Source organism: Pelobates fuscus, chromosome 1 (assembly GCF_036172605.1).
Source record: "Pelobates fuscus isolate aPelFus1 chromosome 1, aPelFus1.pri, whole genome shotgun sequence".
NCBI lineage: Eukaryota > Metazoa > Chordata > Amphibia > Anura > Pelobatidae > Pelobates > Pelobates fuscus.
Window position 1 is genome coordinate 92,330,999 of NC_086317.1, and position 25,842 is coordinate 92,356,840.

The following is a 25,842-nucleotide window of genomic DNA, read 5'->3' on the forward strand; positions in this document are numbered from 1 at the left end:
CACCAAATTTAATAATCAGTTTCTCACAAATGGGTGACAGTTTTAGACTTACGTTTTGATGTTTTCATGATAAACCTTTGTGTCTGAGGGCTGGTTATAAAGTGGCTGAAAGAATAAATAAAAAATAAATTGCATTTTGCCAGTTCTTGCTACATGAGCTTGTTTAAGAACAGAAAACAAGTTATCAAGATTATGAAACTCATAAATCAGGGCTTACACCTTTGTTTTAAAAATGCAACCACTAATTTCCCAAAATATGAAAACAGATTTTATAGGAAATATTATGACGTCATGCTACTCCAACATTGTTTATTGAACTTTTACCAAAATAGTTCTGAATAAACAATGTAAACAACATTTAAATAGTGTTCACTCAACAATTTTAAAATATAAAAAAACAAGGAACACATTCTCTTCAGAAATAAATTCTAGATTCACAAAATTTATACTAGAGAGAAACAATAAATAAGGAAAAGAAAACTAACAAATCAAATAAAAAAAAGATTTGTTCAATAGACATATCAACTTATAGTTTAAGCCATGGCCTTAGTAGTTGTATAAAACAACTTCAACACTAGCCAAAAAAAATGCAGTTTAACAGAAAAAATGTTGCTGTCAAACTAGCTTGAATGTGAAAGGACAGATTGCAACGCTTGCAGTGACACCTACCCGATAAGGATATAAGCTCATGTCCCTGCTTCCCTTGCAAAGTCTTTGCTTGTCATTCTAAACTCTCTTTTGCAGCTAAACTAGCAAAAATTGTACTATTACTTAAAAAAACGGAATAATGTGCAAATATAATACGCTGCTCTCCTTTAAACAATAAATAAGTAACCTCAAAACGTACTGTAGCGTTTCCAGGATACCATTTTTAAAATTTTCCTATTAAATGCATCTGAAATTCCACATTTAAATATTAAAGTGCTTCTGCAGTTGTCCAATGTCACACTTGCCACAGTTTTTTAAAAAGCTAAATTTTATGACCAAGGCGTAATTCACATCTAAAAATCACATTATGTCTGTTAAAAGTCATCTTCCATTCCACACGTACCATAAATTAATACACCTATAACGTGTGCATTATGTTCGGCATGCACACCTTACCCCCAGAGATGAGGGCTTACTTCCTAGGTCTAATGGCACTGAGCTGTGCTAGTGAATATGGGCAGCATGGTGCTTCGCTCCTATGGTCAATTGTACAATTCTTCTATCTTCGCTATTTTTTTCAGGAACATCACTTTCCATCGGTTTCACATAGTCTCAGTTACTTTTCTGATTAAAATTCATTGACTAACTAGGCACTTCGGATTACATGGAAACTGCCTCTAAATGGTAAAAGTAATCCCAACTACCAACTCTTTCTGAACTGAAAATTAACTATCCATCAAAAATTTTAACACTCAAAAACGGTAAAGCAGATTCAATGTCCTACAAAACAGGAAAAACAAACAAAATGTGGCTAATAACCATAGCTAACTTGCTTCGTGACATTTACGCACTTAAAGGGACATTATAGTCTTCGGAACAACTACAGCTAAATGTGGTTGTTCCGGTGAGTATAGTCAGTCCTTGCAGGCTTTTTCAGAGAAAAGGCAATGTTTACATTACTAAAAATAAAGAGAACGTTACCTGCGCTCTGGCCTAAATCCCCATGTACGTTTAAACAAAATGGAGGTTCTTTAGTTTTATTCCAATGGCCATTTGGATATATGAGCTCACCTGCCATGTCAACGCAAGCCTCAAAAGGAGAGTCCTACTCTAGCCATTAGATATGCTGATATCAGCCAAGAATCTCCAGTGAGACAGGAAGGGGTATTTTATAAACCCTTTCACATTTAACCCTTTATAGGGCTTCTACACATACAATCAACTTTGCTGGTATCAGACAACGTGTAATCATCTCTAATGAGACATGAAGGGGTGTTTTATAAACCCCTACATACTTATTAACCCTTTATAGGGCTATAACACATACGAATCACCTTGCTGGTATTAGCTAAAAGGCAAATTTCTCTGTTGAGACAGGAAGGGGTGCTGCCCCTACATACTTATAAACTCTTAAGACAAACATGGGGTGGCTGACAGCAATGTAACATAGCTGTGAGATACAAACACAAAGATAAAGCACCAGTAGCTTATTATCCAACAGCTCAAAATACATAGAAAAAACAAAGAGAACGTTACCTGCGCTCAGGCCTAAATCCCCATGTACATTTAAACAAAATGGAGGCCCTTTAGTTTTATTCCAAAGGCCATTTTGTGATCCATTTGGGGCATGTAACTGCGTGCTCAACCCTTCACTACAAATGGCCATTGGAATAAAACTAAAGAGCCTCCATTTTATTCAAATGTACATAGGGATTTAGGCCAGAGCGCAGGTAACATTCTCTTCGTTTTTACTATGTATTTTGAGCTGTTGGATACTAAGCTACTGCTGCTGTAAGCGCGGTGCTTTGTCTTTGAGTTTGTATATAATGTTAACATTACTGCCTACGGACATATTCAGTGGCAGTCACTCAGATGGCCACTAGAGGTGCTTCCTGGGTCAGTGGTACACACTGTGTAGCACTGACGTTCAGCGTCTCCTAGAGATGCATTGATTTAATGCATCTCTATGAGGAGATGCTGATTGGCTAGCAGGGCGGTTTTATTTATTTTTATATCAAAAATTATTTTAAAAGCTTATGCAAAATTATTAGATCGGGGCCAAATACCAAAATGATGATTTACAGAGTGTGCAAAACCTCAAAAGTGCACAGATAGTGGGGTGTGCTGCTGGGCAAGACAGACTGGAAACAGCTTCAAAATGCACAAGAGGAATCTTCTACTCTTCCAAATTTAAATGTGGTAACGGATGATCAGAACAGTGTAAACTACAAGCACTGGGGAAGTGGGAATGTAAGTGGGAGGTTTTTTTTTGTTTTGTTATTTTAGACAAGCACATTCTTACACCCTTGTCAAAAAATAGAACAAATAAAAAATAATAATAATTTGCATTTCAAACAACACAAAGTAAATGAACTGTCACTAACACTTACCAGCTCTACTTTTGGGCCCAAGCCTTCCAGGATCTTATGAGCTTCTTCTGCTTTTTTCTGAAGAAAACCAAAATGGTTGCACATAAATACAATGTAAAAACACATTTTCAGACTAATTTACTTGTACGGTCTCAAATCAAGTATAATGGTTATCCTAAATGCATCTACGTTTAACAAACAAATCTAACAAAATCTCTCTCTGCAGTACTGCAAAGTCTGGGTTTATATTGTGATAGAAACCAGAAGAATTACAAAATGGTCAGTAATGAAATGTGGTTTGTAGTGAAGGGTTGAGCAAGCAGTTACATGCCCCAAATGGATCACAAAACTTCTTTAGATGTACAGTGCTTTAAAGGACCACTATTGGCAGCCAGACCACTTCAGCTCAATGAAGTGGTCTGGGTGCCAGGTCCCTCTAGTTTTAACCCTGCAGCTGAAAACATAGCAGTTTCAGATAAACTGCTATGTTTCACTGAGGGTTAATCCAGCCTCTAGTGGCGGTCTCACTGACCGCCACTAGAGGCGCTTCCGCGATTCTCACTGAAAATCAGTGAGAATACGCTGGACGTCCATAGGAAAGCATTGAGAAATGCTTTCCTATAGATTGTTTGAATGCGCATGCGGCTCTTGCGCTATGGCCTTTTTCCGTCCATGCGCAATAGCTTCCCAATGCTTTTTTTTACAGGAAAGCAATGGATTGACTGAAATCATCAAAATTGATCATCTCAGCCACAGAGGTGGGGACCACCACGGCATGCTGTGGGAGAAAAGGTGAGTAAAACCACCATTAATCTCTGAAAAAGGGGACCATAGACCTAATTCTGCATTCCAACACTATAGGGCAGTGATGGCGAACCTGTGGCACGCCGGGCCCTTTCTGTGGGCACGCGGCCATAGGTTCGCCAATAATGCAGAGTAGGCGCCTGCCTGCCCGAAACGGCAGGCGCCTACTCTGCTTCCGGGTCGGGAGGCAGGGGAGGGATCTTTGCAGCAGCTCCCCTGTCCTCCCGCGAGCAAGCTGTGTGGAGCGTTGCCGCGCGTTACCATGGCAACGCTCCACACAGCATCGCGCGGGAGGACAGGGGAGCTGCTGCAAAGATCCCTCTCCCTGCCTCCCGACCCGGAAGACTGCTTGCCACCACCGGACCACCAGGGATGGCTGTGTCCCCCCCTTCCTTTATTAGAGGTAAGAAGGAGGAAGGGGGGGGACTAATTTAATATACTTTTTTATTTTTTTTATTTTATTACTTAAATACCCCCCCATACAACACCCCTACCCCCCACAGAGTACCCCTACCCCCCCACACACACAGTACCCCTACACCCCCACACACAGTACCCCTACCCCCCCACACAGCACCCCTACCCCCCTACCCCCCACACAGCACCCCTACCCCCACCCCCGACACAGCACCCCTAGCACCCCATACAGTACCCCTACCCCCCCACACACAGTACCCCTACCCCCACACAGCACCCCTACCCCCCCACACACAGTACCCCTACCCCCACACAGCACCCCTACCCCCCCACACAGCACCCCTACCCCCCACACAGCACCCCTACCCCCCCCCACACAGTACCCCTCACCCCACACAGTACCCCTCCCCCCCACACAGTACCCCTCCCCCACACAGTACCCCTCCCCCCACACAGTACCCCTCCCCCCACACAGTACCCCTGCCCCCCACACAGCACCCCTGCCCCCCACACAGCACCCCTGCCCCCCACACAGCACCCCTGCCCCCCACACAGCACCCCTGCCCCCCACACAGCACCCCTGCCCCCCACACAGCACCCCTGCCCCCCACACAGCACCCCTGCCCCCCACACAGCACCCCTATCCCCCAGCATCCCTCCCCTCCCCCACACCCAGCATCCCTCCCCTCCCCTACACCCAGCATCGCTCCCCACCCCTACCTCCCATACACAGCACCCCTACCCCCCCACACACAGCAGCCCTACCCCGCACATAGCACCCCCACAACACACACAGCACCCCTACTCCCCACAGCACAGCACCCCTACCCCTGCACAGCAGCTGTACCCCCCACACAGCACAGCACCCCTGTCTCACACACACACACACACACACACACACACACCACCCCTCTCACACACACACACCACCACTCATACACACAGCACCCCTCACACACACACACCACCCACACCACCCCACACACACACACCACCCCACACACACACACACACACCACCCCTCTCACACACCACCCCTCTCACACACACACACACACACCACCCCTCACACACACACACACATCACCCCTCATACATACACACACACACAGCACCCCTCACACACACACACAGCACCCCTCACACACACACACAGCACACACAGAAACCCTCAGACACACACAGCGCACACACAGCACCCCTCAATGCCCCTTAAACTACACCCCTCAATGCAGTATGTGTGTGTATTCAGCAGTCTGTGTGTGTGTGTGTATTCAGCAGTCTGTGTGTGTGTGTGTGTGTATTCAGCAGTCTGTGTGTGTGTGTGTGTATTCAGCAGTCTGTGTGTGTGTGTGTGTATTCAGCAGTCTGTGTGTGTGTGTGTGTATTCAGCAGTCTGTGTGTGTGTGTGTGTGTATTCAGCAGTCTGTGTGTGTGTGTGTGTGTGTGTGTATTCAGCAGTCTGTGTGTGTGTGTGTGTGTGTATTCAGCAGTCTGTGTGTGTGTGTGTGTGTGTGTGTATTCAGCAGTCTGTGTGTGTATTCAGCAGTCTCTGTGTGTGTGTGTGTGTGTGTACTCAGCGGACTGTATGTGTATGTATTCAGCAGTCTGTGTGTGTGTACTCAGCAGTCTGTGTGTGTGTATTCAGCAGTCTGTGTGTGTGTACTCAGCAGTCTGTGTGTGTGTACTCAGCAGTCTGTGTGTGTGTACTCAGCAGTCTGTGTGTGTGTACTCAGCAGTGTGTGTACTCAGCAGTCTGTCTGTATGTGTATTCAGCAGACTGTCTGTATGTGTATTCAGCAGACTGTCTGTATGTGTATTCAGCAGACTGTCTGTATGTGTATTCAGCAGACTGTCTGTATGTGTATTCAGCAGACTGTCTGTATGTGTATTCAGCAGACTGTCTGTATGTGTATTCAGCAGACTGTCTGTATGTGTATTCAGCAGACTGTCTGTATGTGTATTCAGCAGACTGTCTGTATGTGTATTCGGCAGACTGTCTGTATGTGTATTCGGCAGACTGTCTGTATGTGTATTCGGCAGACTGTCTGTATGTGTATTCAGCAGGCTGTGTGTGTGTGTATTCAGCAGTCTCTGTATTCAGCAGTCTTGTGTGTGTATATTCAGCAGACTGTGTGTATGTATTCAGCAGTCTCTGTGTGTATGTATTGCATTTGTTGGAGATACTAATAAATATAAGCTTAATTTGATCTATTTATATCATTATTTAAAATTTGTATTATTGAACTCTCTGCTGTTGTGTTCTTTTAAAACAAAAGTTGTTAATTAGTTCGGACAACAGTACGAGTTGTTTTTTCTAAACTTAAACCTCAGTATTGAGGTTTAATTGCCGTGTTGGCACTTTAAGGAAAAAAAAGTTGGCATGTATTGCGGTTTGGGCACTCGGGCTCAAAAAGGTTCGCCATCACTGCTATAGGGTCAGGAATACATGTTTATATTCCTGGCACTACAGTGTTCCTTTAAGGCGAGTGTAACCTTTAACGTACATCTGCTCATAGTTAATCAGCATCATATGCAGGTTATTTTTATACACCACTAAAATTGACTAATTTAGCCGCATTATATGGAGAGAGGAGTCCCTTTAAACAGTTGCATGACAATGAGCCTGCTACAATGGGTTTAAAGTATTCCTTTTTTTTTTTTTTTTTTTCTTTTAAAGGTGGTATGGGGAGAACATGAGCAAAGTTCTAAAAAACAAAAAGAACATTCATTATATGAAGCAGCATGAAGTTTGTTCTCAACACTCAACAATTTCTGAAACATTAGTCACTTTTTGCTCTAGATATTAGACCTTAAAATGAATGTTTCCCTGTTTATGTTTCCCTTGTTTAACAATACTTGTGGGGAAATTAATTCTGGAAAGTAACATTGTTATGTTCAAATCAACATGAAATTGCTGGATGTTGTTGTTGTATATATATATTTTGACACATTTACCAATCATAATACAATTTACTACAAATGTAGTACAAATCACCTTACCAGACACAGGCCTCAATGTAATTTTGTTTGCTAAACTTCTAAATTAATTTATTATGAAAAATATTTTAATATTTTGATTTATTGATACAGACAGACAGACTTCAATATTTTGCAAAATATTTAGATTTTATACAAAAATATTAAAACAACACTATAGGGTCAGGAATACACATTTGTTAAAAACACTTATTTAAACCCCCCCCCCCTTTTTTTTTTACCCTTAAATAAGGTAAAATATCACCTTTATTCCAGTGCCGTGCAGGTTAGAGAGTGCTGTCTTTGCCCCCTTGGCTGAGATCATCAGAATAGACTATCTCAGCCAATCCAATGCTTCCCCATAGCAAAGCATTGGATTGGCTGAGATAGTCAGTTCTGGTGATCTCAGCCAAGTAAGCTGAGTAGGGGAGGAGCCAAATTCCACCCGGAACAATCAGCATCTCCTCAGAGATGCGCTGAATCAATGCATCTCTATGGGGAAAGTTCAGTGTCTCCATGCAGAGTGTAGAGACGCTGAACCTCTAGTAGACGTCTGAGTGACTGCCACTTGCGATGTTCCTATGCTGTAATGTAAACACTGCCTTTTTTTACAGAAAAATGCATACAGGGACTGACTATACTCATCATAACTACATAAAGCTGTTCTGGTTACTATAGTGTCCCTTTATTTCTCAAGTCTCTTTGCCCCCCAGTAAGCCTTTTTCACAATTGTCCCTTTTAATGATGAAGACAAGGCAGCGAAAACAGAGCGATTAGCACGGTTTTGCCCTGCTCACTCTGGTAGTGCTCTGAGCTCAGTTTTGCCCTGGCATAGGACAAGATACTTTTTTAAACAATTTGCTGCTGTACAATTTAGTTTTACGATAAAATACAATATGCGTGAAGAAGGAAAAATACAAAAAACTAAAAACCTGGAATGCATCTTTAAACAATCTGGGAACCAGCACATCTTATGTGTACCAGATAGGTTTTTGCCTCTTTTTCATGCAGTGATTTTCTCCTTGTTCAAACCTTTTTAGTTTTGCTTCCTGCAGCATAATCCCATGCTTTTAACAATGCCTTACCTTTTCACAAAACTACTTCCTCATTGAAATGTAAACAGTGTAGTTCAGCAATTGAGTCATCAAGTGTGAGCTGAGCCACTGACTTGAATCTGCCTCCATTGAATCTTCTAATCTGTATAGTATCTCAAAGCCATGCTAAGGCGGTAAATATTACAGATTGTCTATATGGATACAATCCTTTTAAAAAACAAACTGTTCTTTAACCTTAACTCGGATTAAACGTCTAAAGTAGTTCAGGTGCCGAAAGCTTTTTTTGCGTAGGAGGCAAGTCTGGCTCGTGTGGGAGCTGTGGGATAGACCGGTGCAAATAGCAGGTGTGATTCCAGGTGAAGCTGATGTTACCGGAGAAAGATTGGGGCAGGGTGCTGGTCTGTCTCCAGGTTAATCTTTTGCCACAGGGAGAGGCTGAAGCAGGCAGTAGCTCTGGTTCCATGTTAAGCTACTGTTCCTGGCATAGATTGATCATTTATTTATTTTTTACTTCAGTATCTGTCTGTTCGGGGGCGGGGCTTGACCAGCCAGCTAAACAGACGCATGTTACACGAGCTCCTGGGCCCATTAAGCTTACAATCGCACTTACATGCAGCCACGCTGTGGAATCTACCGGCAAACTAGCCAGCTACAAGGGGGAGACCGAGAGGATCCGAACGATACCAAACTCGGAGCCCGTTGGGACCCTTTGCGGCCTACAATCACGCAAGACGCTGGAGAGACGGACGCTCCCCAGCGCTGGTAACCACTAAGCATGGCGGACTTCTACCTCTCCCCCCCCCCCTATGAACCGGAGGGGGTCATCCCGGTCCCAGGAGGCTACCCACCTCTGCACTCGATGGCCACCAGGCAGAGCAACGAAGCGGCACCCAAGATGGCGGGAAACTCGAGCAGCACCACAATAGAGGCCTACCTTGCAGCATCCCAGGCAAGACTTGACCGCATCTTCGCCAGATTCTGGGCTACACTGGCAACACGGCAAAAAAGCACATCGGAGCCTGTCCGGCCCGCAGCTGAACCGGCGACGCAACAAACCCGCTCCCGCAGACGCACCGAACACCCGACACTACGGGGCGGTAGGGTGAAAAGGCGACGCCCCCACAAGAAGCGGCACACGACGAAGAAATGCACGCCGGCCGTCCCACGAAAGCAGGGAACATTCTGCGATAAGCAAGCAGCAAGGGAAAGAGAGGACGGTGCCCAAACTCACAGAAACCAGACACATTCAGCCCTGCAAGAAGGCGGAACATCGAGCAGAAACGCCACATGGCTCCCAAATGCAGAACAGCCCTGCACTCCCACAGAAAACAGCTCGCAGCAGAAAGACTGTCTGCTCAAACATGATCAGCGACCGCCCCACAGACTGGGCATCGGATGAGAGACGGCGAAGACCCGAACTGCCTGCAGACGACCTACCGTGTCACCGCTGGTACAGAGGACTATATAAACCACATTTAAAGTGGTGGACTCCTGTTACTAATCGACCCGTAAAAACGGACGTTAACCTTCACAGTTATTTTGAATGCACACACGACCTAACATACTAGTAACCAAACACGCTTGCATCATAGCCAGTCAGGTTAGTTAACTATTGCTGTTACAGCTAGCAGTTACCAACACCGTGACCTACTCAGCATGCATACTTTTTGTTTAATTAATTCTTACACCCAGCCAGTCATCTAGCCTGCTCAATAGTTAGGATTAATAATTCTGGTGGGTACCACATTCTCATTCAACTATAATTTAATTTTTAAGGCGCTAGATACGCATACGCCCACTGTTACCTCTGCTAACTTCATACCTAGTTAAATCAATCACTGGGCTCCTAATGCCTATATGTCACACCACAACCGAGATACACACGCATCACCTAAAGAGCTACTAGTTCTGTTATATGCATGTTTAGCCTAGCAAGTTATACTACAAACATGATGTCTAATCGTATGATATTTTCATGTAATATAAAAAAAAAATGTGCCGTCTAAGCCACGCTTTGTAATGTTATAAAAATGCATGTAGAAGCTGTCGTGGCTCTACACGCTCGTTGTGCACAAGAAAAACAAAGAATTAAAAAAAAAAAAAAAAGAATCTGTCTGTTCACTGCTGTAGCTCCATCCATAGTGTGATAATCGGGATTTATGATCTTTGGTCTAATCCCAAAGATCTCTTATAGAGAAGTTCTGCCCCTCTAAGGCGTATGCTCAATAAGCCAACCAAACTAACTCTCTATGAGAAGTATTTGCACACTATCACACCGCCAAACCTTTGAAAACTGGTCTTAAGGGGAAAGTACCAGTGTCAATTAGGAGTATGTTCTTGGAAAACGTAAATAATGCTGCTTCTCAGAAATTGCACTTTTTTACACTCTCTGAGTAAAGGGACAGGTTTTATGCACTAAAACCAGTATACTAATATGAAGGTGCTTAGCATGTCCCTTTTAAGTACCAGCAAAAACACATTTTAATAAACACTTGCTTCTCTTTTTTTTCCCTTCAAATTAATGTTTTGAGACCACTCATGCAAACAGCATTGCAAAAACAAATTCTCTTCTCCAAACCATTTAAATGCAGAACTCCAGCTGGAGAAACACTGACCAACAGCGAAACCCAAACATGCAAATAACCTGACAAAAAAAACCTAATAAAAAAAAAAAAAAAAAAAATGCAAAAACAAGAGATCGACTCCAAACTTCCGAGAGCTGTCTGATGAAAGTAGCTTTCTGAAACGACCGCTTGTCTGCTAAAAATATCTGCTGGTTTTCAGCTTAGCAACTAACTGGATTGCATGGGCTGGTTTCAAAAGCTTTTACAGACCATTAACAAAAACAAAAATCATTAACCCACTGTGTACCAGCAATTTAACATGTATTACTAATGTAAATACAAAAATCAGCAAACGGAATAAAACATTAAAAAGGCCTTATGGAAAACACATACTCTGCACCCACTTAACTGAATTATCTTAAGCTTTCCAGAATTTGGAATCTCAGGTGTTATAGACATCAGAGCAGTTACCATTAGTTTGAACAGACACATAATGCAAATGCATTTTAAAATCCATTTAGATTATGGTGCCATTCAAAAGGTTGCTAAAAGAGTGGGGATGCATAGGCGTTCACATGTGTAATGCAGACTATTCTTTAATTCTTAAAATATCACATTCATTATATTCAATCATGACTCAATTTGATTTCCAGCTGCTTCAGTCAAGCACTTGCATGTAATGCAGCCTTTATTCTGCAAAACATTGCAAAAATTAATGGATTAACAAATGAAAAAAAAAAGTAATAAAACTTACCCGATTTTCATCATAAATAATTTGGACTATACTGCGATGTTTCTGTTCCACAGGTGGAGGGGAGACAGGCTTCTCAGGCTCCGGTGGTTTGGCCGCTTCTTCTTCAAGCTGTTGCTATGTTACACAAAGAGGTAAAAAGAAAAAATCTTAGTACATCACATAATGTAATCCAATCAGCTTCAAGTAAGTCAGAAATTTTTAAGCAATAATTTGTAGCTCGGTACTCTGGTAACTATTTATATGCATGCATTGCTGTAATGGCGTACACAGACCGAAGCCATCAGAAAAACCAAGCTGTAGAAAGAGCAGCCTTTATATTAAATGAATCTTAGTACTCAACATGAAGTAGGAAAATAAAACTCTGCTTGGGAAGGATTCAAATTAATTCAAAGCATATTGCATCTTAAGTTACCTTTGACATAACATTTTTTTTGAATATGAATATACACAGAATTTGCAACCTCTGTTGATTATCTGTCAGGTAGCACGCTTATGCAGGACCCTCATGAATCCTTGTTCATCTAAAAATCAAAATGACTGAATTTGCATGCATGTCTCAGTCACAGCACATTTTGGTACTTTATAAATAATAATCATACCACCTTTAGAATAGCATAAAAACATTTTTTTCTAGGGGTTCTAAAATAGAGAAGCATAATAAACAAGTCATTTACACCCTAAAAGCTTAGTAGTTTTATGTGTAATGTTTAAAACTCATGGTGCTAAACATTTTATTAAAATAGAAAGCAAGGTATTGGATAGGTAGGAGAATCACAAATTAGGTTGGTCACTTGGTGTCTATCAAAGAATGCTTGCTAGAGTGATAGTCTGAGACATAGAATATTTACTTGCACAAGAGGCCATTTACTTTCTTTTACAGAAATCATTGCTATACAAAAGCTCAAGCCAATGCATAATGTGCTTCCAGTATTCACACAGTTTAGATCATGATTAGTACACAAGGGAATACCTGTTTTTTCTTCAGCTTTAGGATCTGTTGTTCAACTTTAGCGATTTCACGATCCACACGGTCCATGCTTTGTATCAACTCCTCCTTTGAAAGTTTTGAAGGTGATGCATCCTGGTCATCACTGGGCTGCCCAGAGATGGGTGAGGTAGGAACCTCATGTTTGCCAGATAAACCCTGTTCCTGAAATTACACAAAAAGCATGTTATTTACCTCTCTGTAACACCACTGCTTTTACAAAGGTAAAGCAAGAAATGTAGCTACCATGTAGGCAGCTGCAAATATTAGGCTAAATAGACGAGGAGGTAAAATAACACCAACTAAGTAGCTAGTATCTAAATTTTTGTATGGTTTTCTCTATTTTCTTTAGATATTTTGTGCCCAAGATACACTCTTAACCATCTCTCTTGGCAAATTAATACTCATATTTTTAACAGTACGCATGAAGATCATACAAAACCTGCCACTTTCCTTTTTACTTTATACAGCACGCTCACTTGTTAAAATTTTTTTTTTTTTTACATGTATATAGAATGTTTAGACTTTAACTAAACCTTTTGAGTTCTTAAACTAGAAAACAAGGGAAAATAAGGTGACAAGGCATACATGGTTGATATGGCACTAGAAAGCATGTAATGGAAAGTTATGGAAAAATAATTCTGTCTTAACCGCTTTAAAAAAAAACCAAGCCATCATATTCTATGAAGAAAAACTATGAACTGTGTGAGACCTTGTGAAGTTAGTCTTCCCAGTATTTTTTATATGTAGTGCACCGGATAATTCAAAATCATAATCTTGTGACGGCTACAAAAGAGAAACTAACAAACTAATGAGAATCTCTCATTCAAGTATCTCACAAATCAGTCAGTACACAAATGTGTAGGCTGCATTATGGACTTGATATAGCTTAATACTTAACACATCTTCCCAATAGACACTAGGTACAGTGCTGCAAGCCCCCGGGACCCTCCCCCCCCCCAATCCCCTCACCACTACACACACTCACTGCCGGCAAAAGTGAAGCAGAAATGGGTTAAAGGTTTAGACTTTTTTTTTAATAAATCTCTGGGGAAAAAACAAAACAACATTTTCTGTAAATTAAGGATCTTAAGTAAGCTCCATTTCCTGTGTCAGAGAAAGTACTCATTCTTCTACAGTAAATGGAGCTGACTTAAGCTCCTCCTTTGGTCAAAGAAAGTCAAGCGTAGTAAAAATACATAAGAAAAAGAAGACCTTACTTTGTCTTATGTTTTTAAACTAAATCAAAAATGAAGGGGGGGGGGGGAGGACAGATTCTGAGAGAGGAAGAGAAGAAGAAACAATAGGAAAAAGGTAAGTCTGGCATGACAGTGCTGCTTTAAACAACAGTATTCACTGATAAAGTTGTAAAGAAATTAAAATGTTAGGGAACAAACCCAGCACCATCATTGATCTTACCTTTTTAACATCTCCTTGAGGCCGAAGACCCTCTTGGATAGTTGAAACCAAAGGCACCACAGTAGCAGCATTAACTCTGTAGTGAGATTCTGATACTTGCTCTAGCCGGGGTCGCTTAGAATCCAGGGAGTCATGCTCATTTTGCTGAATGGAATGGTACTGCTGCTCATAGCCCGACCTCCTGTCTTGAGGCCTGCAAAGGAAACATTTGTATACAGAGGCAATGTAACATTTTGTCCCAGGTTCTGATTTATATAACATGTTACTAGCACATGCAACAGAGCCCTGAAAATCTAAACGCAAGAAACTATATGACAAAGGAAATATCATTTACAGATCAATTGCATCACTGATTAATTAAAATACATATGAAGAGAAACATTTTAACATAAAGCCAGGATTTATAACTTGCCTCAACACAACCTAGAATTGAGCATATTTAAAGGGACACTACGAGCCCCCAGGCCACTTCATCTCACTGAAGTGGTCTTGGTGCATAAAAGGTAAGACAACCACTAGAAGCGCTTCCTGGAATTTTACTCCATGAAACAACATTGGATGTCCCCACACTTTGCATGAGAACGTCTAGCGTCTTCAATAACCCCAACACGTGCATCTTATGGGGAAGGACTAATGCACGGGGCGCTTGCCTAATACAAAAGTTTTCCTTTAAACAGTGCAAAAAAACAAAACAAAAAAAAACAACATTTATATCTTGGGTACCATTGCACTCTAGTTTCTGGGATTAAGCCAGCTATGTTAAATAGAATATTCTTAGTTTAGTTGAAGTCAAAGTCAAGCTTGTCAAGTTTGGTTGCCCTTTAAGATTTTTAAAACTAAATATTTAGTTAACTTGTGGCCAAGTGGCAATTTTAAAATGTATAACTTTCAAATACCGTATATACTCGAGTATAAGCCGACCCGAATATAAGCCGAGGCCCCTAATTTTTCCCCAAAAAACTGGGAAAACTTATTGACTCGAGTATAAGACTAGGGTGGGAAATGCAGCAGCTACTGGTAAATTTCTAAATAAAATTAGATCCTAAAAAAAATATATTAATTGAATATTTATTTACAGTGTGTGTATAAAGAATGCAGTGTGTGTGTATGAGTGCAGCGTGTGTATGAGTGCAGTGTGTGTGTGTATGAATGCAGTGTGTGTGAGTGCAGTGTGTGTGTATGAGTGCAGTGTGTGTGTATGAGTGCAGTGTGTGTATGAATGCAGTGTGTGTATGAATGCAGTGTGTGTATGAATGCAGTGTATGAATGCAGTGTATGAATGCAGTGTGTGCAGGGCCGGTGCAAGGATATTTGCCCCCCCCCATATGTCCTGACCTCCCCTCCTCCTCCCCTAGTGGTCCTTATCCCCCCCTCCCTCCCATAGTGGTCATTATCCCACCCCCTCCCTCCGATAGTGGTCCTTATCCCCCCCCTCCCTTCCATAGTGGTCCTTATCCCCCCCCTCCCTCCCATAGTGGTCCTTATCCCCCCCTCCCTCCCATAGTGGTCCTTATCCCCCCCTCCCTCCCATAGCGGTCCTTATACCCCCCCTCCCTCCCATAGCGGTCCTTATCCCCCCCCCTCCCTCCCATAGTGGTCCTTATCCCCCCCTCCCTCCCATAGTGGTCCTTATACCCCCCCCCCCCCCCACAGTGGTCCTTATATCCCCTTTTTTTATTATTTTTTTTTATTATTATTATTTTTTTTTATTATTATTTATTTTATTTATTTTTCGTCCCCCCTCCCTGCTTGATACATGGCAGGGAGGGGGGCTCTCCTTCCCTGGTGGTCCAGTGGCAGTTCAGTGGGGGGGAGAGGGGGGCTGGCAGAGAGCGTTACTTACCTGTTCTGCAGCTCCTGTCAGCTCTCTCCTCCTCTGCGCCGTCCGTGCAGCTCCTTCTATCAGCTCACACTGTAAGTCTCGCGAGAGCCGCGGCTCTCGCGAGATTTACACTGGGAGCTGACCGAGGTGCTGAACGGACGGCGCAGAGGAGAAGGGAGCTGGCAGGAGCTGCAGAACAGGTAAGTAACGCTCTCTGCCAGCCCCCCTCTCCCCCGGTCTGTATTATGGCAATGCAAATTGCCATAATACAGACCTTGACTCGAGTATAAGCCGAGTTGGGGTTTTTCAGCCCAAAAAATGGGCTGAAAAACTCGGCTTATACTCGAGTATATACGGTAAGTGCATTTCTGTTTAGCTTTTATGCAAGTGGTTGTCACTTTTTTTTTTTTTTTTTTTTTTTTACAAGGAACGCAATTTTGTCTAGCCAGAAATCTGAAGGACCAACCCAACATTCCAATGTGGTTTCACAGTTGGGCCTTTGGGTACACACCAAGAGAAACTGAGCATTGCAGTTAGACATAAAATAAATACAAAAGGTTCACCTTAACAGACACAGAAAACATTGGAAAATACATAACATAAGTTATGTACATTTTAAGTGAAGCAATATGTTAGCAATTTGAAGTGTTTATTAGGACTGCAAGTAGTGGTCTGAAGTAGCTACAAAAAGGCTGATCATAAAACAGAACATGAAAACACCTACTGAGCCTATGTATACATGAAAATCCCTGCTAATCATGTAGACATTTGTTTTTGTACTCATCTAGTATCATTTCTGTGCATTAGACAAATGGTTCGGAACACATAACTGGGAATACCACTAGAACTTTAAAAGTACATGCCCTAACACTAAATGCAATATTTATTTAACTTCGGACTCATAAAGAAAGAACATTAAAATGAAAATGTTATAAAAAATACATTGTTAAACAAACTCCACATCAACCTGGATAGGTGTCCATGCAAAACACCTTAAATAAATAAATCTACATCCAAGGCAAGACGTTCAGTATTGAATCTACAATCTTTAAGGATACATATTATTTTGCTTCCAGGTCTGTTGCCCCCATGAAGCTGCCATTAATGGACATTAACAAAGGCAGACATACAACGCAAGACCAGCAATTTATGGAATGTTTACAACAGAACCAAACTGTGCTTGCTTGCAGAAATGATACTAAAACAGTAAAACATACGGTAAACATTTCCATTAAATAAAGTTAAGAGTAACCAAAAAACATACACAAGATACCTGTCTGAGCCGGGATGAAATTCGGATAACAAAGAAGGTCGCCTTCTAAGCTGCTGCTGCTGCAAGATTTGTGTAGCCTCCAAATGGGAAGACCGATATTCAGGAACAGAAAACTCCTATAACATGAAAAAGGCTTTTAAGAAGCAAGGTCGCCACTAGGAACAATACCAGTTCTCCATAAAAAAAATAATATATCAGTGAACAACTTATTCCTATGGTCACACCTGCAAAAAGTACAAAGTTTGTGTATGCTTTCAAAAATGTATAAAGATTTACTAACTGGATCATATGACTAAAAGAGTTTTACCTGTTGTGACAAAAATATTAAAAGGACACTATAGGCACCCAAATAAGCCAACATTAAACATACAGATCCCTCCAGTAATATTGGCACCCTTTGTAAATATGAGCAAAGAAGGTCGTGAAAAATTGTCTTTATTATTTAACCTTTTGTTCAAAAATAATATACAAAAATGCTCTATTCTCAGGGCGGAACATGACCAACAAGCAGAGGAAGTCACTTCTACCCGAAGCTCATTATATAAAGCAGTCTTTAAAACATATTTTATGACTCCCAGCTGGACTGACCGGGTTTTTCAGTCACCCTGCTCCTTAAGGCTCTCATGGAAGCGGAATGGGGACATTGTTGACTCTCATGTTTGGCATCTGAAGCGCTGCGGCTTGGTACCTGGAGCGAGGCGAGTGTCATGGCCGATCTCCCAGCCTTAAAGTCTTGTTGGGCCTGACACATCCATCTCCAGCCACCGCTCCAGCACGTACATGCCAAGAACATTCCATACAGATAGGGCACCCCAAGGGCACTGCTCTTCACACATGAAGGGACTACGTACAAAACACGAAGCCCTCAAGAACTGGAAGCATGCCTGCAGAACCTTGGCCTCATGGATCCCCCGAACGTGATAGGACAGGATTTGCTCTACATCGATCCTGCAACCATAGCGGAATTAACCCCCAGAGCGGCTCAGCGTACATTGCAGGCCAGAGCACCAACATGAAGAATGTCCCCGAGGGGAGAGAGCCTGCCTGCTTGGAGGTTTTCATATTCCACCACCGTACAAGATTAACTGCCAATTTGACTGTTATCTTATGTTAATGTTTCGCAAAGTTTTATTTTAAGTTTCACACCACCATCCACTGTCTCCAGTCCACTGTTTAGCTACCCCTTACAAGTTGCCGAAAACAGGGAAAGACATTCTGCTCCAACTCCTCAAATATGTTATACACCTGTAGCCCACAAGAGAATACCTATCGGATACTTCCACCTCCCCCCCCGCCCCCCCCACCGACTCACTAGGAGAACCACTCTACAAAATTTCCCTCATCTGGGGGGTACATCACTTAACAAGCGCAAAACTCCACAGAGATATATTCCCACCTGTCACTCCAGTTACTCTCTCATTTACTACGTACTTACAGCTTGATTGACATACCTGTATTTACTTCTGGAGGGCACAGGCATTCATGGGCATTGCCTAAGTTTAATTGTCAGTTGTACATTTGATTATGCACGAGGCTATGCACGTCATCTAGGGCTATCTCTCAATACCACACACTTATCTCACATGTACTCTACTGGAGTCTCATCCATAATTAACTTTAACCAACTAGTGGTTTCTCTAATCTAAGTTAATATTTGCAGTTCTAGGATACAGCATATATAGCCTACTGTCTGACCACCCTCATAGAATTGTGTACATGATATCTAATTCTTATGTTTGCGAATGCACTGTCTCTTATAACGTGTTATACCACCTCTAATAACCAACGTTGCCGCACAGTTTTATGGCTGAACTGTTCTTTCAGGTCATATTTTTTTAAATTTGCAAATTTCCTTCACTTGCCATGTTATTGTTTCAAATGTATGATGGTATACGGTTTGTTCATGCTGTATTGGCAATACAAGCTAGTTTGTAATCCTTTGCACAATATAAATAAAGAACTAAAAAAATAAATTAAAAACAAAAAATTTTCACAGCCTTCTTTGAGGAGGGCACTATAGATCTCAAACTATGTTTTAAACATCAATGCAGAGAACCATAAAAGGGCATGCGAATAATGTTTGAGTAACGCATTACACATTTAGTCACCTGACAAGCAATACTAGTATATACATAGACATGCAAGATATCACGCAAATGCCTGGTAGCTTCAACTTTTCAATAACAAGAAGGGATAGAGCAGGGGAGGGGGGGTGGAGAACACATACGTAATAGTTGTTGTGAGGTAGAGCAGAGGAATCCTCTGTAGTCATGTATGCAGAGAAGTGACTAAAAGAAAAGGGTATGGACCCTTTTTTAATCTGAATAAATGACACGTTTTATATATTAACTGAGCACTGTAGTGATTAAGGTGTCTTGAAAGCCCTGGCTCCCTCTTAAAAATGTAAGTAATGAAACAGTCTCCTTTATCTTCCTACCTGGTGTTCACTGGGATACACTCCCTGCCACTCTCCTTACTGTCATTAGAGCCATAAGAATCTGCTACATGCTTGTGTTAGCTGTCGGAAGCATTAGCTGATTGACAGACCAGCACAGCTCAATGAGGTTGAACCTGGGCGAACCTCAGGTAAGAATCTAACCAATGACTGATCCCCTTGCGTAACCATACTAAAATTCCAAGTCCAACACTGCTAACCAGGCCTTATAAGAGACTTGCCCCTGAGAGAGTGGAAGGTCCATGGCATACCCCCCCCACAGTCAAACTCTACTACTTAAGGTTAAATGTTCGATTTATAAAAGTGCAGGTTTCACTTGAAAGAAAGCATGGCTCTTAAAGGACCACTCTAGGCACCCAGACCACTTCAGCTTAATGAGGTGGTCTGGGTGCCAGGTTCCTCTAGGATTAACCCTTTTTTTTATAAACATAGTTTCAGAGAAACTGCTATGTTTATACTGAGGGTTAATCCAGCCTCCAAAACCTCTAGTGGCTGTCTCATTGACAGCTGCTAGAGGCGCTTGCGTGCTTCTCACTGTGAAAATCACAGTGAGAGCACGCAAGCGTCCATAGGAAAGCATTGATAATGCTTTCCTATGCGACCGGCTGAATGCGAGCGCGGCTCCTGCCGCGCATGCGCATTCAGCCGATAACGTCGCAAGGAAGAAGGAGAGGAGGAGGAGGAGGAAAGCTCCCCGCCCGGCGCTGGAGAAAGAGGTAAGTTTAACCCCTTCCTCCCCCCAGAGCCCGGCGGGAGTGGGTCCCTAAAGGTGGGGGCACCCTCAGGGCACTCTAGTGCCAGGAAAACGAGTATGTTTTCCTGGCACTAGAGTGGTCCTTTAATCTTCAAGGAGCAACTATTAAAGTATTAATATGTTACAGAGAAGAAAGATAAAATAAGGGGAGTACGATCATCACGATTTTCAAAAGTCATGACCTAAATGATTAGCTTTGGGTCAGAAGATTAATTTAGATTAAACAAAAACAAAACATTTGTCAAAGCAACACAATCACAACAACGGTATAAGCACTGCTCGAAGGGTTCAGATCCCCCTGTTATGCTTAACCCCTTAAGGACACATGACGTGTGACATGTCATAATTCCCTTTTATTCCAGAAGTTTGGTCCTTAAGGGGTTAAAGGGACACTCCAAATGCCATTGCCACTCATGGTAGTAGTTTTGATGTTAAGAAGCTATACAATTAGTTCCCTACATTTTATTTATGTCTTGATTAGTAATCGCAAACTTTACACCTTAATGTTTAATGGAGAAGTCTACATACTATGCCATTCAAATATATCAAGTACCATATGAGCATATATTGCCTGCTCATGCATGTAAACCTTCCTCTTTCACAGTCAGGAATTCTGCTGTGAGACTAAATCACTGCAAGTTTTCAAGGACAGTTTCTTAGTACCATTATCAGAATAATATAAGATTAAATGTACCAGACATATAACAATACAGCAGTAATATTTAAAATTTACAAACTTCCAAAGTGCCACAATTTCCCTCTACTTGTCGATGAAGCAGCTTTTATGCTTGTCACCCTCTGTGCAGTAGCAATTTTGCCAATGGAAGGTGAAATGTTCTGCTTTAATTTAAATTGTAACAGACACAAATTGTACAATGTTTGATCAACACTGAAAACAGGGAGAATACTTTACCTGCTGGTGTCTGCCGCTGGAGAAGGTGTACTGCACTGGATGGGAGGAGTAGCGGCTCTGCTCGGTGTTGAAAGCTCCTTGATTAGGAGGATATCCTGAACTAGACATTATGAGCAACAAAATTCTCAAAATATAGTCAAGTTAAGACCAGTGTTCAGACATCTTTCCAGGAAGTCACCTAGAGGGGAACATGATTAAAAACAACGCATTAGTAATGCGTAGAACAGATATTCTTTGTGACACTAGACATACCGACATGTAGAAGAGACAAAAACACAAAAGGATATTCAGAATAACTGCCCAACAACAGGAATGACATGAATTGATGTCCAACAAAACATGGAAAGCCAAGGTTGATATCCTTGCTGTAGACATTGCTTTGCATGTACAAGATGGTTATACAAAGCAGTATGTTAAGTTACTTGTAAGATTAGTCATTGTAAGGTAGGGGTATACAGCACTTCCATTGAAAGTCATGGGAGGGTGAGGTTTGGGTAGGAAAACCGAAATTTCCTGGCCTCTGCAGAAGCAGCTGATCAGCAAACATGTGAAAATCTGAAAACAGTACTAGTATCCTCCACCAAAAAAAAAAAAACAATTTCCAAAACACAATTCCTTAACCCCTTAAGGATCAAACTTCTGGAATAAAAGGGAATCATGACGTGTCACACACGTCGTGTGTCCTTAAGGGGTTAAATTAAAGGGACACTATAAATCACCAGAACCACTACAGCTTAATTTAGTGGTTCTGGTGTCTATAGACTATCCATGAAGTATTAGCACTGTAAACTCTGCTTTTTCAGAGAAAGGGCAGTGTTTACACTACTGGCTGGTAACACCTCTAGTGGCTGTCACACTCAAGGTGCTTCCTACGAAAGTGCTGCACAATGTGCAGCAACTACGTTCAGCGTTGAAACAATGTATCACAGCGTTTTGCCATGTATGCGGAGTCACCTCACAACGTTTTCCTATGTGAAAGCATTGGATTGACAGATTATCAAGATTGATGATCTAAGCCATGGTGGCGGAGCCCAGAGAGACAGGTCTGGTAGTGGAGAAAAGGTGAGTAAAATAACCTTTTATCTCCACAGAGAGGGGGCCAGGGACTTAATCATGAATTCCAGCACTATAGTGTTGTTGACTTAGGCCCTCTAGACTTCTAGTGGCAAGTTACTTTTAAACCCTGAATAGTAGTTAAGAAATTTTAATTTTAAGTACTTTCCATGTGCACATGTTTATTTCATAAAAAAAAAACTAGTTGAATGTGGATTCTGCAATACAAAAGATCATTTCAATGTACATGGAGGTTTTGTGCCACAAATTCATATTTGTTTGCCGGATCCACAAAAAAGTTCATAACATTTCTGATCATTTTTATTTCTGCAGTAGCTCCGGTTTATGAGAACTGCCGAGACCAGTGAATACTGAAGATGCATCATTTGTAGCTACAAGATCAGAACGCAAGGCAGACGTCTGATCTCTAAAGTATTTTGCAATCACTAGAGTGGCACTGTTACTAAAAATAAACTTAGTATAATCCTGCTTTTGTAATCTGTTTACCCTTAGTGCTCAATATTTCATAAAATACATAAAGAAAAGCAGCGACTCAGTCAAGTATAGCCATCAAATCGACAACACCTGACAAGGGGCAGAGCTTAGAGTTACTCCAAACCAGAAAATAGGGTTAAAGTAAACCTTTCTGAAGGCGCCCTTCCCCCAAAAAAATGAAAGTTTAAAAAAACACTAAGATTTACTTTTGTTCCATCGCCACCAATATGTTCTCCCTGCGGCGCTATTGTCCTTGCATGGCAACTGCCCATAGCCACATTCTTCACCAAGTCTCCACAATTCCCTCATCATCCACACACACACCCCCCTCCACTCACACACACCATAATCCCTCCTCTAATCAAATTACCCTAACTCACCACACTCATTTCCAATCAATTACTCATAATCCAAAAACCGCAGTGTAAGTCCCACCAATCACATTATACTTATCTAAATACTTTGCTCATCACCCACCATCGCACTACCCATGAACACAGACTGCCATTATGTTCCCAACCATGTCCATCCCAGCCAGCCAGATGGTACCACTCAGGCCCCCAGTCACCTCAATCCCAGGTAGCCAGATGGCTTCCTTTAGCCTTACCAATTCAAAAGAACTGCCCATCAGCCCAACAAATCCCAGCTAGCACTCATCAGCCCCATCAATGCCAGGTAGCCAAATAGTTCCTCTTAGCCACTTCAATCCAAGGCATCCAGCTGGTTCAGTTGGGTATAGCAGGAAGAAGAAATAATGAGTTCACTAGAGGTAAATGTATCTAGAATTGGGGAGCAAGACCTATTTTTCCTTTATAATAAAGTTACTATAGATTAAAACCCCACCATTCTCTTCTTGACACTGTCTGAGCATGAGCATTGTGATACACATACTTGAGTTGCACAGGTAACAGACTACCTGCGTAAAGCATGCCAGAAGCAGAGAACTCATGCGAACCCAGAAACTGGATTAGCATAGGAGTGATAATCTATGGCAGGAAATGCTTGTGAAGTGCTAACCAGGCAAGTATTTACATCAAAGGGACACTATAGTCACCAGAACAACTACAGCTTAATGTAGTGGTTTGGTGTCTATAGCCTGTCCCTTCAGGCATTTTAATGTAAACACTGTCTTTTCAGAGAAAATGCAGCCTATACATTACAGCCTTGGAACACCTCAAGTTGCAGTCATGCATTCTGTGCATGGAGGCACTGAACATTCCTCAAAGAGATGCATTGATTAACTGCATCTCTATGAGGAGATGCTGATTTTGACTCAAGTGCGCATGTGTTCTCCAATGCTTTCCTATGGAGATCATTGGGGGTTTAGCCAGCCGCGACAGACCCATGCAGCGCTGTAATAAAAGTAAAATCACCTTTTACCTTGATTAAAGTGAGAGGAATACAGGTTTGTATTCCTGTCACTATAGTGTTCCTTTAAGCAAGGCAATGCTTCACTTTTTGATGACCTCCAGAATCCCATAGCCATTGGCTTTTTGCCTGGCTTACCCTGGCATATTAGTTTCCTTGCTCTCGGCCTGCTGGATCTCTAGGTTCAGCATCCAGGCTGCTGGATGACTGACGAGACCCCTGCTTGTGATCTACACATTCTCCCTACACATTTCCTATGAAGGGAGATCTAACGTTTAAATTTCCTTTATTGCACCTGTCTGTTTAATTTATAATTTCTGATCTCCTTCTAGACACTGCAGGAGCCTGTGTGTGATTACAGTTCAATTAAAAAAAACAGCAGATACAAACTTAAAATTCTAGAGTATACACACTGTACAGATTGAAAATAAAACAATTTTTCCCCATAAAGGCTGAGTGAGTCACAGCCAGGGGAAGTGTGGCTAGGGCTGCATAAACAGAAACAAAAGTGATTTAACTGCTAAATGGCAGAGAATTGAGCACGGAGACTGCAGGGCCATGATCTATACATCAAAACAGCTTCATTAAGCTAAAGTTATTTTTATGCTTAGAGTGTCCCTTTAATATACAGGGGGCATATGCAATGGAAAACCAAAAGAAAACAATAAATAAAATATGACAGGTCCGCTTTAACATATTCAAAGCACTACCAAACATGCTGTGGTACAGGGGCAGAGATCTACGTAACCTCATATCCCCCTTCTCTATTAACAAGCACAGCACATGCTCCTAACAGTTCTAACTGAACATGATTGCTCCTTGAGCCACGACTCCCATGACACTCGAGCTACATTAATAGACTAAAATGGCTGGGGTGTCAGGGGGTGCACTTGTCCTGGTGGTGCTCCAACCAGGAATCTGCCTGCATATAAAATTGCTGTTTCACGCGATTTAAAAATCACCAAGGCAGATAACACAATGTTGTTAAATCACACAGACCTAGTCAAGATGGGACATTGCTGGGCACAAACAACCCGGAATTTAGACTCAAGTACTATTATGAGAATTTGCATTGTATAGTCACAATTATAATTAAGGATTACTTTATTCACATCTGATCTGTTGAATTATATTAAGGGGGGAGGATAAACAAATATTTATACACATGTATTTAAGCAAACAATGCACAGAAACTGTTTCAGATAAACACAAGTTGCAGCAAGGCTACATTAACATCTAAGAGTATTACCGCTGTATATCGCTGTAATACTTTAATTTGAACTACAGTAAATTGCTAGATGTGTCTTTAGCATTAAGTGGTAAAACTTAGAAAACTCAAAGGAAATGCAGTAACCGCCAAACAGCAATGTTACAGAATATATTAATTTGACAAACATTTCATTAAAAATATAATAAAATGGGGGGCGAGGCCTGGCAGCTGAGCTAATTAGACGTGCAGACAGAGCGCTCTGGCAAAAAGCGACGATATTTATATATGCCAAAAACTCGAAAATAATAGCCCAGCTCGGCAACGAAGCAGTGCTGAATCGAGTGGAGACCCGTCGACACACGCCCGGCGAAATGCTAGAGTTAATATTCCACACTCCACAAATGAAGCCTACCACAGAAAGCGGCCTAACGACCTGGAGAGGCAGCCGATCTCCCGCCATGGGGATCACAAACAGCAACGGCTCTCCAGACGACCCGCATCCCCC

General features: G+C 41.8%; 1 protein-coding gene across 12 annotated transcripts in view; it reads right to left on the bottom strand.

Moving 5' to 3' along the window:
* The window catches only part of NCOR1 (nuclear receptor corepressor 1), a 122,278-nt gene that overhangs the window by 84,506 nt on the left and 11,930 nt on the right, over positions 1-25,842 (bottom strand). For 7 of the 12 annotated variants that reach the window (XM_063450053.1, XM_063450052.1, XM_063450050.1 and 4 more), the window contains exons 2-8: positions 21,212-21,389; positions 17,081-17,205; positions 13,995-14,187; positions 12,561-12,740; positions 11,591-11,704; positions 3,039-3,095; positions 53-105 (exon numbers count right to left, since the gene is read on the bottom strand). In XM_063450053.1, the coding sequence (XP_063306123.1) occupies positions 53-105; positions 3,039-3,095; positions 11,591-11,704; positions 12,561-12,740; positions 13,995-14,187; positions 17,081-17,205; positions 21,212-21,319 (830 nt within the window). In that variant the 5' untranslated portion in view covers positions 21,320-21,389. The remainder of the gene's footprint in view (positions 1-52; positions 106-3,038; positions 3,096-11,590; positions 11,705-12,560; positions 12,741-13,994; positions 14,188-17,080; positions 17,206-21,211; positions 21,390-25,842) is intronic. The other 5 variants (XM_063450056.1, XM_063450055.1, XM_063450058.1 and 2 more) reach the window with 1 other exon arrangement.